Genomic DNA, 17,061 nt, shown 5'->3' on the forward strand with positions numbered 1-17,061 from the left:
CTCCCCCTAGATGGAGGTGAGGGATGTTGATGCAGTTCATCAAAGAACCACACGCAGATCCTATGGCCTCAGTCTGATTTCCTTGCCTTGAAAAAGGAAGGGCAGAACTAACACTGGAGGATGCCTGGGATTCTTTTATTTCACATTGGGAGCCTCAAACCTTGACAACATGAAAGGAATTTGGCCGCAAACAGGAAGCCATAGCACCAGACAAAACTACCAGCATCTCAACTAACTCAACTAGGAAATCTCCAAAACTCCAAAGGCCAAGACTGAAAACCCAGGCAGGACATCAGACTGGTTCCATCCAGGGCTGATGTTAGAGATGCACCATTTTAGGGACAAAACAGAAAATTTCATTTTATTCAGCCCGTTTCCTTTTATATAATTACATTTTCACTGCCAAGCATATACTCAATTCTCCTGATACCTGATCCTTCACTGCTGTAGTTAAATGTGTCCCTTCTAAAATTCAGACGTGGGCTAGGGACGTTGCTCAGTGGTGTTGCACCTGCCTGGCAAGCACAAGGTCCTAAGTTTGATTCCCAGTACCAAAAAAACAAAGCAAAACAAAAAAATGATACAATTCAGATGTGACCAGTGTGGTTAAGAGGCAGGGCTTTAAGAGTGAGACTCCATGAGGACTTCTCCCTTCATAAATGAAGACCTGTATCACATGTCTTACAAAGTGTTTGGCTAACTTGCCCTCATACCTTCTGATGAGTAAAGACGCAGCAACATGGCAGAATCTTGGAAGCACAGAGTGGCCCTCACCAGACAACCAAACCTGCCAGCACCTTAAATACAGATTCTCAGCTTTGAGAAATGAGAAATTATAAATCACCCAGTCTCGAGTATTTTGTTACAGCAGCAGTAAACAGATTCAGATATCTACCAGTGTACATAAATGGTTTGAATGAACTGATGTGGACCACTCATAAAATCTTCCTGCTTCTGATAACTTCCTTCCCACCACCTCTCTTAACCATCTAGTTACTGGAGCACAGAAATCTGAGCCTTCAGCCTGGGAAAAACTGTAATTGTCTTCAGGAGAAAGCAAGGAAGTTTGGACATGTACACATTTCTTCTAAAACCCAAGTCATCCTGACTAATTAAAGAGCCACAAAAGCCCTCCTATAAGTTGTCACTGATGTGAGACTGAAGCTTGGAGTGGAATCCCAAAAGCTGAAGTGGCAGCCAGAGCCCAATCTATGGAGCCCAACTGCTCTCTCTGGAAATAACACTGAACTCTGCCTTGAGGATTAGCTCCCACAACTACGTTGTCCTGTTGGTCCCTCATATTTAGGTTCTTAGAGCCCTAGCCTGAATAAAGGGCTTTGCAGGCCCTTAATGTCTCCCCTAGTTAATTCCCCAGCCCATCTAGAAGCCCAGAGAGAACACAGGAGACACCTCTACAAATGCATACATACACTGGGTCAATTTTATTTTCCTGTTTTGTGGCTCTCTGACGGAGCCTACATTAGGCACAGTAGCAAAGTCATTTTCAAAGTCCTTTCCTCTAACTCTTTAACAATCCCTTTCCATTAATAATTGATAGACTCAAGGGCAAATAAAGTGATCACCATTGTACTCTATTTCCTCTACCCACACCCTCCTCATCTCCAGAAAACTAAAGCTAAACATTTCATTAGGGATTTTCATATAAATATTGCATGCCTAGAATCACAATCCTCATGCTTTAGACACCATAAGCAGTATTTAAACTACCAACAAAGAGATCTGACTAGAACAGGGATGGACCAAGATTTCTCAGCCTTGGCACTGCTGACATTTTGGGGTGAATCATTCTTTATGATTGGGGGGCAGGGGCTATACTGTGCAGCATCCTTGACCTCTGCCGTTGGATACCTGTAGTACAACTGTGATAATCAAAATTCTTCAGAATTATCAAATGGCTTCTGGGAGAAAGGAAGCAAAATCTCCCCTAGCTAAGATTAAGCCAGTTTAACTGTGGTAAGCAAGTAGAAGCTTATTTAGCTGACAGGCTTTATAGCCTTAAATCTGCACAAATGTTTTCTAATGCTAATCACATTCAAGAGACTCAATTCTGAACAGTTCGAGCCTATTAAGTAAATCATCTCTTTTTGGCCTAATTGTCCACATTTCACAGTTATGAAATTTGCTGTCCATTCAACATCTTTAGCCTCATGAAAATTAAGTTGTAAGCATAGAAAACATCCAATTGTGCTAAGAAACAAGAGTGGCAGTAGGAAAGGTTGGGCCTTGTTTTATGGTACAACTGAGTAGTTTCTTCGGGGGTTGTTGCTGAGGGTTCAAAGAACCTTCTTGACGCATTCCTTTTGAAACTAAACCATGTTTACTTAGCTTTGAAGCAACCTATGGCTGTTTGGCTGGGTAGTTTCTTTGAGGCTGTTGCTTAGGGTCCAAAAAACCTTCTTGGAATCGAACCATGTTTACTTAGCTTTTGAAGTAGTCCGTGGCTGCCAAGAATCCTCAGGACAGTAACTAAAATTGTTGGCTGGTATTTACTGGACATTTTTTTTTAATGTTACAAGGAAAGGAAAATTCAAACACTTCACTTCTTCATCTTATGACTTATTTTCATTCTTCCAATTATTGACCTTGTGGTAGATTTTTATGTCCAAAAGAGAAAAGAGAAGCATAATTTCCTCTATGACTCCTACTCACAAGCCATTGGATCTAACCATTCAAGTCAAATTTGGAACATGGTCAGAGTACTTCATTAGAAAAATAAAACATCAAAGACTGAAAACCATGAAAAACAGAAAGCATGAAAAAAAGAAGTCATCATTTGCCAAAGCTCATGTTTATGTGGATCAAGCCATTTTATGTAACAAACAAAAAAGTAATAGAGAGTATTTATCTTGCAGACTGTAAAACTTCACCTTGGGGGAAAAACAGAAATATTTGGGCTTTCACTTACTATGATATGAACTCCTCCCTCCAAACAAATGTGCATTACTAAATTCTCAGTGGCTTCATCGTGCTGAGAGAAATCTTATGATGACCTGTTTTCCTGGTAAGATGCACTACAGGCGATCCACTGTGAAATAATCCTTTCAAAATGACCTATTTGACAGTTTAAGGAGCTTTCCAATTCCAAAGTCCTATAAATGAACTTAATAACCAATTCAGAGTTCACTAAAAGTACTGGCCAAACATCAACATTGTCACACTTTGGAAGAGCATGTCACCAAGCTCTTGATTCCAGGACAGCAGCAGACTCTGCACCCCTCAAGGAGTAAAGAAGGTCACATGCCATGACAAACCTAAACCAGCTCTGGTTAAGGTCTCCATCAAGGAAAAAAGAGGTCATCGCACCAAGACAGACATTTTTAGATCATTGCTTTATTTCACTATTTTTCAACAACAAAGTTCATTCCTCTCAAGATGGATCTTGAATTGTTCCTTGTATTCTCGTCCTCATTCTGAATAAAAAAGGTAATGAAGAAAAAGCCTGTACTTTTGGAGACCTAGAATCTTATTTATGCTAATAAGCTATTGACTGCCATTTCCTGTTACGGTATCTCCTGCTGGCATCTTGGTGGTCACACGGAGCTCCCCACCCTCCAACGAAGATGGCTGTCCACAGCTACCACCGTTGAAACCAAAAGTAAGTGTTGAAAAATGCACCTTTTACAATAAAAAAGTAGAAACCAATTCAATTTCCTTTTGTTTTGTTTTTTTACGAATATAAAGTTTCTTGTAAATATGTACAGTCTTTAGAGCTAGTTCTTTCTATATAGCAGGAAGCATTTCACAAATGAGACACACAATATACATTTTCAGGGCTCAAGATGCCCATTTCTCATGGAGATCCTAAATGAAATGCCAAGACTGAAAGACCAATTATCAGTGACCTTTCCAAATACTTGTGGACCAAGAGACAAAAACTTCAGCAAACATTGAGTTGGATCTGCCCTGGGGGAGGGAAGGGAGGAAGGATGACCCCAAAGACTCCAAGCAACACATAAAACACAACAGCAGGACACTTGCCAAAGGTGCTATGACACGGAGGTTCATGAGCATTTCAAACAAGAAAGCACTTAGGTTAAGAGACGAGCAGGAAGGAGCCAGTATTTAGGCCAGGTTGCAATCTGGAAAGTGACCTGAACTGTGGACATTAGAGTTGAAGACACAGTCACGTTCACCTGCTGCGGTGGAAACGGGTCTACCTTTCAGCCTACCTAGGATGTGCCTTGGTTGTTGAGGCGTGCTTAAGAGTCATAGAGAATCCAAAGCAAAAGAGGCCTTGTGGGAGATTAAAGGCAGAAATAAGGCCGCTAGTTAGCTTGCCAACTGCAAAGCCTCTAGGTTGGTTCTAAACCAGTTGCCAGGAATCTCACACTCTGAAAGAGGGCAGAGAGAAACAGCATGAGCCGCACTGCACCTAAGGGGGATTTGCCAACCCTGTAGGGCTGGAAGAGTTGAGCTGCGGCTTTTCTCTCCAACATCCTGGTCTTAGGTCTAGCCCTAGGGAAAGGCTCATTTGGGAAGTCACAGTTTTGTGGGGTAGAACCGTGCTAGATCTTGTGTGAACACAGAGTCATCCATGCGGAACTCAGCAGGGAAGTGTGATGGTTGGAGCGGAAACTGAGTGAGAGGAGGTGGTTTGCTGAAATCCTTCTCTGGTCGTAAGGCTTGAGCGTTTTGTTTGTTTGATCAGTGCTACAGGCTGCAGCTTGTTGTGGCCAGTTAGTTGGCAAGTCATCAGACGGTCTCAATTTGGCGGGAGCTATGGGATGGTATCAGTACATTGGTAGAGCAACCCAGGGGGTCAGCCAGGTCAGGGGGACAGCACATGCAGTGAACCGCCATGCAGAGCTCCTGGACGGGTCTCCTCCCCGTCCCAGAGTGGGGAGCAACACATTATCAGAGACAGGAGGTAGGTGCCCATCCCTTCCCCGACCCCAAGGCCCATTAATGCTGGGCTTGGAGCAAGTCTATTGCATGCTTTCCTGGCCAAAGCCACATGGACAGCGGGGACAGCAGGCTGGGTAGATGACACTGAGGGACGGGGAAAAAAGCTCAGTGAGGTCCCTTGGCCCCAGGTCACTGCCTCCGAGCTGAGGCCTGATGACCTCCATACATTCTCAGCTGGTGGGAAGGGAAGTGTTCAAGGCCATAAAAGGCAATGAAAACAGTAAACATTTGGCTATGATGTCACCCTGGGTAAAACAGGGCCATCTATGAAAATGGACTGGAATAAGAATGAAGCTACATGAATGCAGGAGGTTAGCCAACTGATGGGGACTCTTGTACACTACATTTCAGTGGCAAAGACCTGAGGATGTGATCTAAGCTAAAAAGGACTACAACAGGAAATACATTGCTATTCAAATCTATTAAGAATTCTCTTTAAAAAAATGAAAGAGAGAGAGAGAGAAAGAAAAAAGAAAAACAAATAGGAAAAGAAAAGAAATGAAACCAAAAGAAAAACCAACCAAGCCTAGGGTCTTGAAGTAGCTAATTAGGATTCTAACCACATAGTTAGTATCTGGTTGGTTCCTTTTTGATGAGTTGGTACAGGCTAGAGCTAAGTACAAAAGTTTATGAATGCTTTGAAAGAGTAACAAAGTGCAAAGAGGATGACTGCAGGAAGGTGCCCAGAGGAGACACCGAGCGCTGACAGCTTCAAAGAGCCTCAGCCACCTGCACCTCCTGGAGACAGAGGTGTCCGTGCCGAGGTGGGTCTGGGCCTAGCTGTGCCATGGGGCAGCTGAGTGGAGAGTTGCTTGGGTCCCCTGCAGCAGAGTTCCATAGTGTGTTTGGTGTTTTTCTGCAAACTGAGATGAGGAGTCGATTTTTCTGGCTGAAATTTATACTGAAGACTGGTCCCAGACCTAGGAGCAAATAAAAATGATGGGGGAGGTTTTAGCCTTCAAAACCAAAAACTACTGGGCTCACTTTACACAATCCAGACAGAGATTAATAGCACTGCTGATTTGCCCATTCAGCTGTTAACAGTAAATCCAGGGCAGCATTATCAAGCATCACTGCGAGGGATCAATCAGGGAAAACCACTGAAAACTCTCAGAACTATGCACACGCATGCATGCGTGCACACACACACACACACACACACACACACACACACACACAGAGTTTTACCGGTAAATCAGAAAAGAAAAAACAATTTGGATGGTTTTTGTTCCTTTCTTTTGCAGCAAAGTGCAAAGATTGAGCTGTAAGCGGCATTAGATGGAGAATGCCACCCAGAAAAATCAGCTGCAAGGGGCAGAAAGGTAGTCGTGCAGTCCACAGCAGGCTCCCGAGACTGGCTCTCCTACAGAGGAGTCACCAAACACTGGGCCATGTCCTGCACATGGGAGCCCCCTGCAAACACATCCATCTATCTCCTCAATCACTATCCTAAAAACTAAAATCACATGGGTGATACATGAACGTGATTTAAAATTTCAAAAAGTTCTTTCTCCTAGAACCAAGTTCTTCTAGGAGGTAAACTTGAGTTTTTCTGTGTGGCCTTTCAGAAAACATCCTACATCTATGTGTGTGTATTTGTATCAGTGTCTGAAAAAAGGGCACAGAACACTTTGTATAGCATGCTATCATTTGTTTAAAGCGGGGGGAGAATACATACACATTTGCTTGTGTGTATAGAGTATCTCTAGAAGCTGTAACTCATCTTTGGGAAAGAGAACAAGGTACCCACTGATACCTTTAGATGTATGGTCCTTCTTGTAATGACACACACATTACCTTATTTTTTAGGAAGCCCCTTTCCTAAAAAGTTCAGTTCCCTCCTAAACTCACACACCCCACGAAGCTTTAATTCCAACAGTACACTCCCCTATTTACAGCAGCCGCCCTGAGGGAGTCTCAGCACCCGAGGTCACCCCTCCAGCCTTAGGACATTGTCTCACCTTGTTAACCTGGGACAGTGGGGTCCTCACAGCTCCCACAGGCAGCCGGCCCCTGCTACTGTCTTCAAACAATCTCCCAGGGGACCGCTCCCTCCGTGTGCTCAGCATCCGGCCCGGGGACTTCTCACGCTCCAGGGGACGGCCGGGAGATTTGTCCCTCCGCAGCTCTGTTCGCCCCTCACGGTAGCGGTGGGGTGTGCTTGGCTCTCGGGGGTGGCTGGGGCCTTCAGGTGGTGCTGGGCTGGAGGCCACACGCTTGGTGATGTGCTCATTGTACGTTGGGGGGCCTCGCTTGTTGGGGCTGCTGGGAACAAGACAAGGAAACAGAGAGCTGAGGAGTCACAACCCCAACAGGACACTTTTCTTCTCTGAACAGGTCCCATGCTCCAGCAACACCATGGTGTGTTAAAAGCAATCAGACCTGGAATTCCGACTTCCTGTTTGGTTTATTTTAGAGATGAAAAGAGGGAAGAGAACAAAGATGATGGCAACAATCAAAACACCAAGCATCCTGGTTGCAATGCAAGCTTTAATTTACTGTACACCTACTGTGTGCTGGGACCCGTGTTGAGCTCTTTCCACACACTTCATTATCATCTAGTTACACCATCATCACAGCTCTACAAGCTACAAGCACTGTACAGGCAAGGACTAGGAGACAGATTAGGTGACTTGCCTGAGTGGCAGAGATGGGATTCCAATCAAGATCAGTTTGACATCATAATCCTCATACTATGTCCTACTGTCCTGCTATTTTCCAGAGCCAAGAGGACACAGAAGGAAGATCCTTCAAGGGTTAACCCTGTAACAGCTCAGAAGTCAGGGATCTACCAAGGCCCTCAATGCAAAGCAATAGTTGGCAAAAGCCTGTGCTTTTCAGGCGCCATATATGGCCCACCCCCGGCCTGGATTTGGTCGTCTCCCCCTGAAGGTGGCTTTCCAAGAGTCTAGGGCACCTGATGTAGATGTGGATGCTCGCTCAGAAAGTTGGTGGTTCTCAGTCACTGTGATGACTGAGAAACTGTAAAGATCAGGCCTCATGATACAGTTAGGAAACTTCATAGGACAGACAACAGTCTAGCTGTCTTGAAAAGTATCCTCAGCCTCTAGAGGCTGATGGTAACAGCCAGTTTTATTATTCTATGTGTGTGCATGCATGTGTGCGTGTTGCTCGGAATCAAACCCAGGGCTTCATGCATACTAGGCAAATGCTCTCTCTCTGAGGACTCATGCCCCAGATCCCTTTCTATACGACCTATCCAACCTTCCACTTGGTGCTGGCCTGCATATTTCAAAGGAAGAGTTTACCAGACCCACGGCCCTAAATATCTCTCTGAAGAAGTCAGGTGCAGAAACAGAGAGCCTGGTTTCCTCCTGCTTCCATTTATGAACAGTCAGTTCAGTATAACTGTAGGTCATTTGCTTAGTTTCCCTGCAACTGTAACTGTGGAACTGATTCGAATAAATGCTCAGAAGGCCAGTATCCTTCTGTGCTGTCTGTGCAGCAGTAAAATTTGACATAACTCAGACTTCAGTGTCAGGAAATCAAGGTTAATGTGTACCGCTAGCCATATAGCTTTGAGATATGGAAAGCAAATTAAAAAATTAAGTCCAAGGAGAAGAGCTACATTAAGCCTATTTGTAATGGGAGAGAAATTATAGAATGTGTCTGCAGGGGCTCATCGTAAAGCAAGTGGGGAGGGTGCTCCCTGCCTGGGGGAGGCGGCTGGCTCAAGGACGGCCATTCAAGACATTGGGCTTAGATTAATAGGAGGAAAGAAAACTCTTCATTCAAAGCCAAGTGGGCAATCTTCCATCTACATATCCATTAATGACCAATGATCTACTACATCCATTCTGCAAAGAGGTACTGTTTTCTGCTTTGCTAAACAGACCAGGATAATGAGGCCCGCGGTGAATCACACCCAGCCAAGGCAGCCTTCTGCAGCCTGACCTGCCCGGAACAGTCAGCAGCAAAAGAAATATTCTATAAGGCAACCAAGAACTAACTGATTTTCCAGACATGCCTGACAGCAAACAGGGAAGCAAACACATTATTTCTGCCCCTTGTTCATGACTTCTGGAATCATTTTCAACCACAGATTAAGCAACTGCCTACATGGAAGCCATAAAGTCCCAAAATCCAGGTATCTGAGGGGCAATGGAGTAGAAACTCCTAATTATAATTTGATCTGTTTCTGGCATGTTTTGAAAAAACTAGTCAAAGAACACTGAGACACATCACAGGAGGAGGATGGCGCACTGGGAAGTATCTCTGAGGTAGGATCAAGCCAAAGGACTTGGGAACACCCAATCATTGACGCTGGTTTTTCAGCAAGTTCCTGGGATTAAAACTTGATGACCAAAACATTTCAAATTAACTCCAATACATCAACAAAAGAAAGTTGACTTGTCAGAACATAGTGACAGAATATTAGACAGCTATCTGCCTTTCATAAGTGTTTTGTGTCAGGCTGGGCCTGAGAAAGACCTTTCCAATAAACATGGTACCCTCTACAAACAACAGGAATCCATGCCCTCAGCAAACAGAACTGATGGGCATACAGAAATTTAGGACTGGACTTGCAGTCTCCCTGACACAGGATGACTCAGCTTTACACGCATTGCAACTTGGACCTCAAACATTCCATCCAGCTTCTTTGGGACTATGACCCCTAATCCCAAACCCTATTTTTGCACATAGCCTCCCCTCCAGATATTTGCTGATATCACTCCAATTCTGGCCTGCCTATTTATAGAGGGAACTAAGTCAAGTCTTTCCAAGTCTTAAACTCCGAGTGTTACCTCTGTATCCATAGCCTGGCCAGGAGATTCACACAGCTATTTAGAGGGTAAATATGTGGGGCTGGTAAAACAGCCTGAAAAATTAAAATTCTAAGTTGATTAAATACTCCTCTGGGTTTAATAATCTCAAACGTTTTGTGGACCAAGGCCTCCAGCTTTCTGCACATCCACCTGGCTGTGGCTCTAGCTCCCCTCTCTGTGTCAAGACAAGGCCAGTGCCACTTCTAACACTGCTGCTGAGATGATAAACGGGTGCAGCCTCCAGGGAGGAAAAGTCAGCAACACCTAACAGAATTGCAAATACACATATGCTAGCACACATCAATTTCCGTTCTACAACTTTATGTTACAGATAGTTTGCTGAGGCAAAATGATGTAAGTTCAGTCATTTACCCCAACAAATGAGTAGAAATAACCTTCCACTGATGAGGAAACTAGCTTAGATAAATTGAGGTACAGCCATGCAAAAGAATGCAATGCAGCCATTAAAAAAACTGAAGAAATACTTCATATACGGACATAAGGCCATCTCCCAGACACGCTAAGGCACAGGAGAACATACACAATATGCTACCACATATATTAGAAGGTCACAGAAGAGCATGTCCAGGATGACAAGGAAAGGCCCCTGAGAATCTGTTTCTCCATACAAACAACAGGTCACTGGTAAAAATGGCCAAAATCAACTGTTCAAAATTGTGAAAATACAGTTCTTTGAGCTTTATTGATCAAACCAAAAAAAAAAAAGTCACCTGATTATTTGGCACTCCTGCTTTGCCAGCAAATACCTAGGTGGCTCAGTGGTTCAGTGGCAGAGTACGCCCCTAGCTCAGGCAAGGTTCCCAATTCAATCTCCAGTACACCAAAAACAAAATAAATCACATTGACCAAGTATGTCGTAAAAACTGGTTGCAACAATCTGAACATTGTTTATCTAAGAAACAACCCAATGGCAGAACAGCAAGCTCTGTGATACTTTGACCTATCCCATACCCATGCCCCTCTCTCTAGATCTGTGGTAAAGTTGAAATCCACAGACTTGTAATCACACACAGCAGCTGTGAAGGCCTGCAGTTTAGCAGCCACTGGAGGCAGTAGGCAGAGGTTCTTCAGGCAACATCTGACCTGTCCTAAAAAAGACTCATTCTCAGAGTGTGTGCAGTAAGAAAACCCTGTGCCCAGGCAGAGAGGAGCAGAAATAACTCAAAGGTAGCAAGTGCCTCTGGCAGTCAGACCAGATGGGGAAAACAAGCTTTCTTTTAGGGGTAATAAAAATGTTCTAAACTTAGATGATGGTGATGTTGCACAAATCTGTGAATTTACTACGAACCACTGAATTTACATTTTAAAACAGAGTTTTACACCACACAAATTATCTCAATAAGAAAGGTGCTGCAGTTTGGATAGGGTTAAGTGTGTCGCATTGGGGTTCAGGCGTTGGTATTTCATTCCCATTTTAAGGTGCTGAAAGGGTGGGAATCTAATTCAACCACAGAGTTTAGAGATGGAGATCAGAAGTGCTGATTCCTGCCATGTTCTGTCCTGAGCTACCAAAGGACTTTGCCAGCAAGAAGGCCATCAACAGATGTAATCTTGGACCAGAATCATGAGCCTATCTTGTTTATAAGCTACCTAGGTAGCTTATATCAGGCAATTCATTCTAATAACAGAAAACAGACTGATACAGAGGTTATTTTTTCAAAAAGGAATGGCATAGCACATACACACTAAAGTCTTTTGTATGCTTTGAACTCTGTACCACTTAACTGGATCACCAATTCAAAACTAAATAAAATTTTAAAAAAAGAATAACACTCTGACTGTGACCAGGAGATTTTGAATTCTGAGGAAATCCCAGGCCAGTCGGCATTTCAGACCTGGCAAGCCTTTCCCTCCTGCCTGAGCACTCCTGCCCTCCTAGGCACCACTCTGCAGCACATTTCTTCCCGAAAGTCTTCCCTGCCCCCAGATAAAAGCTGCAAGGTCCTCCTCTGAATATCTGCAGTACTTTGAACTACCCCATCAGAGGTAGCATAACTGACAGCGCCTGTCTCTCTCTCATCCAGCTTCGAGATGCATCTGGCTTATTCAACACTGTACCTCTTCCCACAAGCCTAATAACTACCACAGCAAAGTATCTGCTAAACTAAGACGTGTAATCCATGCTCTATACCTAGCAATACTGCTGAAAACAACTACTGAAGGAGACAAGACAGGCTCCTTCCAACTTATAAAGAAGACTTTTCCCATTTTCTATCTGCTTCTAAAGGCCTATGCCATTTCAAGGTCATGGATCTCAAAGAAATAAATAAGTGGTTTGCACTAGAAAACAAGGTAAAAATTGGGAAAATTTCAACCTGCTTAGCAAGATTTCCTTCTGCTTGGCACTATAGTACTCTGCCCCACGCTGGGAGGAAGAAAGGGAAGGCTTGGTACCTGCGGGAGGTGGAGGGGACCCGGTGGTGCTCAGTGCCGGTCTCCTTCACAAGGTTTCCTTTGCAGCAAATGACCCTTAATTTATCCTGGTATGAGGAGGCCAGGTAAATCGCTCCCGAGGAAATTGCAGGGCCCAGGTAGCGTGGGTTTGGGATTTCCAAATAGGCTCGGGCAGGAGTCCTGCAGAGTTCCAGACAAGAGTTTATATTCATTGCACGTTGCCTCCGTTGCTAGGCAGGGTAGGAAGAAACACACACTTCACCCAAGACCCTGTCCCAACAGCTGGAGACACCAAAGCACGGACGATGGACACTGCTTACCCCAGTGAGGAACGTGCCTGGATCTCAATGACTTCAAGTGAGTTGAAGTGGGTCACAAACAGATAGGGTTCTCTGTAGGCTGCACAGTCCCCGTGGAGGAAGGGTGTAGGGCAAAGAAGGGTTGAAAGAGGGCAAATCAAAACCTGGCTGCAGTGCATCTTATGATCCAGCAATCCCACAGCCACCTCCATGTGTCAGCTTAATCATGCATGATCGTGTTTATTCACTGCCATGTTGTTTGTTAAAGCAGAAAATGTGAACCAACTCAAATGGATATTATAAGCTTATGGAATTCTGCACAGTTATAAAAATGCTCTCTACAAAGCTCTCTACGAACCACTACGAAAAAATACTCATAGTATACTTCTCAATGCAAATATAAAGTAAGATTTAGAATAATGTGTACAATGTGCCACCTTATTGATTTAAAAGAAAAGGTGGAGGAGTGCTGGGAATGTTGTTCAGTGGTATAGCACTTGCCTAGCATGCACCGCAAAAAAACAAAGAAAGAAGGTGGAAATAAGAATACATGTTTTCTTGGGAAGCTGAGGCAGGAGGATTGTTGCAAGTTGGAGGCTAGCCTGGGCTACAAAGTGAGTCCAAGGCCAGCTTGAACTGCATAGTGGAACCTTGTCTTAAAAAGAAAAAAAAAGTTTTTATATACTTATATTTGCATAAAAAACTAGAAAAATAAGGATTTTTTCCACTAGGGGAGCTGTAATAGAGAACGAAGGAGACAGGGAATATGAATGAGAATTTTCTTTATATACCTATTTAAACATTATATACATATACAGTAGTGCACAGATGTAATTAGAGCACTCTAGGAGGCTGAGGCAGGAGGATCACAAATTTGAGCCCAGTCTGAGCAATTTATGAGACTCTTTCTCTACATAAAAAAAAGTTTTAAAGAGCAGATAATATAGCTCAGTGTAAAGGTCCTGGGTTCAATTTCCAGGACTAAACAAACAACAACAACAACCAAACTGAGTTCCTATATAATTACATACTTTCAGTTCTTAATACTCTATATCTGTTATCAGTGTCGTGGAAACTGGAGATGAGCTCTGTGTCCTGCCTTAAAGGGAAAAGGTAATTAGCCCTACTGTAATTAGCACTATCATCCCTTGTGCAAACCATTATTTTCCTATCAGGCTCTCAGTCATGTGCTGCAGTCCTCAGTCCTCAGGCAGCCTCTCTCCCGCAAATCCGCCAACCCCCACAGCCAGTGTCACCCCCAGAAATGTGGTAGAAGTGAGAAGGTCTGCTCACCGCCACGTTTATACAGGTGGAGAGAGACTGAGGCCCTCCCAGCCCCCGCTGAGCTCCCACTTTTGCCCAGCACTAACCACCAGCTGCCTGCATGTTTCCGAGGCTGTTTTGAACTTTTGAGTGGCCCCTGCTGACGCCACACAGAGTAGAACTGTCCAGCCAAGCTGTAGAATCATGAGTAATGACAGCCTTGTGTTTCAAGTCGCTACATTTGGGAAACGGCTTATTACATAGCAATAGATAATTAATATAGCCTTGAAGGGTATTTCAGCCACAATACATTTCAGAACCTGCATATACGTGGCTGTGTACGTATTTCTATGCAAGTGTGTGCTTGCTCTGTTAGCCAGCAGCGTTGCATTTAGAAACTTCTTTTTTTTTTTTTTTTTTTTGTCTTTTTCATTTTTATCGGTACCAGGGATCGAACTCACGACCGCCTGCTAGCAAGACAGGTGCTTATGCCGCTGAGCTAAATCCCCAGCCCCGCATTTAGAAACTTCTGATCAGGGGCTGCTGTTTGGCAAGTGTGCAAAGTCAGTACAACGATGTGCACTAGTGCTATTTACACTTAACAAAAGCAGTAGGCAGGACCTAATTGTTCTTCCTGATTAGAACTAATTGGTTAAATTAATCCCATGTTCAGCTATACCATGGGATACTACACAATCTTTGGAAATGACTTAAATATACCCATAGGGAATGATCTCCTTTTTATCATGGGAGCTTTATTCACATTTTGCAAGGCTAAACTGTGGCCTAACTGACCTAGTTTATGCACATCTTCATTAAGCCTCAGAATCTTCTGCCGTGGACACTTACACAGGTGACCATTGTGCATGGTGCTTGGCATCTAATCCACCACCACAGGGCTTAAGCCAAGAAGAATCCCACCTGTAATGCTTTCCCAGGACCCCATCTGGTGGCCACAGAGGAACCCCCACATTGTGCCTCACGTACCGAAGGCCAAGGGCAAGCGACTCCATTTGAGATCATCTGTGCGGCTACGTCTTCCGTAAGAATCCACAAATACCCCAAATTCTGCAAGGTGTCAAGAGCACAGGGTTATTAGCACCAGAGACGGGGACATCAGTGACACATACCATGACTGGAAGAATAAAGAATAGAGCCCAGGGGACATCCAGTCAGACTTAGCTGCATTGCCAAAACCAATCCCGGTTTGATTAACAATAAGAATATTTTAATTTTAAAATTCTTAAACTTATGTATTTTTTTTAAAAGAAAGAGGATTCAAGTGAAAGGGAGGGAGAAAGAAGGAAGAGAAAAATGAAAATATTCAGAGGTTTAAAACTATAGTTCTTTTTTTTCCATGAAAATATCAAAAGAAAAAGAAGGAAGGGCCAAAGAAAGAAAGGCAAGGAAGAGAGAGAAAGGAAGGGAAAGAAAAAGCAAGAATTAAGAAGGAAGCGCTGGCCGCTCTCCGGAGAGAAGGTGATGGAGCTGGCCCATGTGAGGGCTCTGATTGGGTGGACGGAAGCTTCCAGGGTTGCTGACTCCACGCTCTCTGTACCTGCGCTGAAGCCCCACTGCCCCTCCCCAATCCAGACAGACCCAGGCTGGGACTCCCGGCCCAAAGTGTGGCAGGTGCCGCAGTGACCCACCGTGGAAGCACAGCAAGTACTCCTCTCGCTGCCCTGCGCCGTTCACCTGAACGATTGAGACAGGGAAGCTGTTGGACGAGGAGGCAAACACAGCAGGTGCCAAGGAGTGGTCATTCTTGTCCAGGAATTCTAGAGAGGCAGGCGAGAAACGGTGCTTCAGGAGGGATTTCCCAGTCTCTGGAAGGCCCAAGCCATGCATGGGGTGGGGACGGGACACTCGCCCTACCCTCTAGTGTGTACTGCTTCATGTCGATTTCGTAGAATTTGTTGGTTCCAATGAGGATACTGTAATTGGTAAAGTGGATACAGCTGCAGGGCTCTGAGGTCTCTATTTCCTGAGACAAAAAGGAAAGGAGACCATGAGAGATGACACAGGACAGCCCTGTTTCCACTGCTATTCTGTTTCTCCCTTAAGCATCCAAGCAAGCCTCACAAGCCACCAGCAGACTTGCTCACATGTAACACAAGCCCACTCTTGTGCTTCTCACAGTGACCTATTCTCTACTGCTTCCTGTTGCTCTAGGCAACCCAGGCTTCCTTAGGAAACAAAGTCACCCTGAAGCCTAAAAGGCTCGGACACATCATTTCCAACAAAAATGCAGAACTTATAGTCTTATCAGAGAAAAAGACTGGAAAAGATTAGTAACAGAGGCAGTCAGGACACATAGTTTGACTTCCCTTCTTTTTGCTAAATTTCTACTCTGAACCTGCTCACCTTCAATATCACCTTCAGTGTCATCTCAATCCCAAATTAATTATTTGCTTCCTAATTATTTATACTTGTATATAGGCCAATCCTGACATTATCAAAAGAGGCAAGGCATGCTTATTACAAATGGTCGTCACGGATTAAAGAAGCAATGAGTTTTCCTGAAGCTAACAGTTCAAACTCCAAGCACCATCATTCTTATCAGCGAATAATTACCGACTTCCTATTAAGTATGAGGAAACTTGGAGACAGCATGACACAATGGAGCAGTAGAGAAAATCACACTTCTGTTTTGATCTCAACTTTGCAACTTTAGTTCTCTCTTACCCCTAACTGTGCTGCCAGGAAATCAGGAAACTATTGTAAAAAGTGTAGCATGGCCAGCTGGTACCAGTAGGCACTCAATAAACACCCAAACTAAACTAATAACATCCCACCAGAATGAAGCTGTTTCTCTAACAAGTGATGATCTCTGTATATTAATCAGACCTCCCTTGACTTTGGGTCTAACCATGAGAGCACCTGAAATAAACCAAGCATATGGTGGCAGAGCATCCTTAGTCTGGGGACAGCAAACATCCCAGGCAGAAGTGTCCCAAATGCAGTCATCCTCACCACACACTGCATTCTCAGGAGAACCAGTTGCCCCAATCACAAATCAGAGCACAGCCAGAACTGGTTTGTCCCTTATTAGCAGATAATCTCATCTAGATTCCAAGAAAGATTCTGGCGCGTAGCACCCAGGACTGCTTCCTTCTCAGAAAGACAGCCTTTCTTTTGCTGCTGGCTCAGAAGAACTATCTCCTGGCTTGGTTGGCTCTTTGCCTTAACAAGAGGCCAAACTCACCAGGCCCAAGAGGAAACAGATTCCAAACATAAGAAAAGCAAGCGGGGAAACTGCAGCTACTGGACACTCTGGGCTCTTCCAGGAAAGAAAGGTCTGTCTCTCTAGGGAGTTCATGTCATGGTGAAGGATGGCCAAGCAGAAGGGGCAAGACACACACTGTTGCCAA

The 17,061-nt window shown here is 44.2% G+C and overlaps 1 protein-coding gene across 9 annotated transcripts in view; it reads right to left on the minus strand.

The window, feature by feature from the left end:
* Positions 1 to 3,331: 3,331 nt before the first annotated feature.
* Cit (citron rho-interacting serine/threonine kinase) overlaps positions 3,332 to 17,061 on the minus strand; it is a 169,420-nt gene continuing 155,690 nt past the window's right edge. For 6 of the 9 annotated variants that reach the window (XM_063225749.1, XM_063225743.1, XM_063225750.1 and 3 more), the window contains 7 exons: positions 15,566 to 15,674; positions 15,340 to 15,468; positions 14,678 to 14,758; positions 12,449 to 12,527; positions 12,129 to 12,308; positions 6,888 to 7,191; positions 3,332 to 5,846 (listed from right to left, as the gene is read on the minus strand). In XM_063225749.1, the coding sequence (XP_063081819.1) occupies positions 5,823 to 5,846; positions 6,888 to 7,191; positions 12,129 to 12,308; positions 12,449 to 12,527; positions 14,678 to 14,758; positions 15,340 to 15,468; positions 15,566 to 15,674 (906 nt within the window). In that variant the 3' untranslated portion in view covers positions 3,332 to 5,822. The remainder of the gene's footprint in view (positions 5,847 to 6,887; positions 7,192 to 12,128; positions 12,309 to 12,448; positions 12,528 to 14,677; positions 14,759 to 15,339; positions 15,469 to 15,565; positions 15,675 to 17,061) is intronic. The other 3 variants (XM_063225744.1, XM_063225751.1, XM_063225752.1) reach the window with 1 other exon arrangement.

The sequence above is a fragment of the Cavia porcellus genome, unplaced genomic scaffold (assembly GCF_034190915.1).
Source record: "Cavia porcellus strain 051 isolate PalLab524CR breed Dunkin Hartley unplaced genomic scaffold, mCavPor4.1 scaffold_16, whole genome shotgun sequence".
Classification (NCBI taxonomy): domain Eukaryota; kingdom Metazoa; phylum Chordata; class Mammalia; order Rodentia; family Caviidae; genus Cavia; species Cavia porcellus.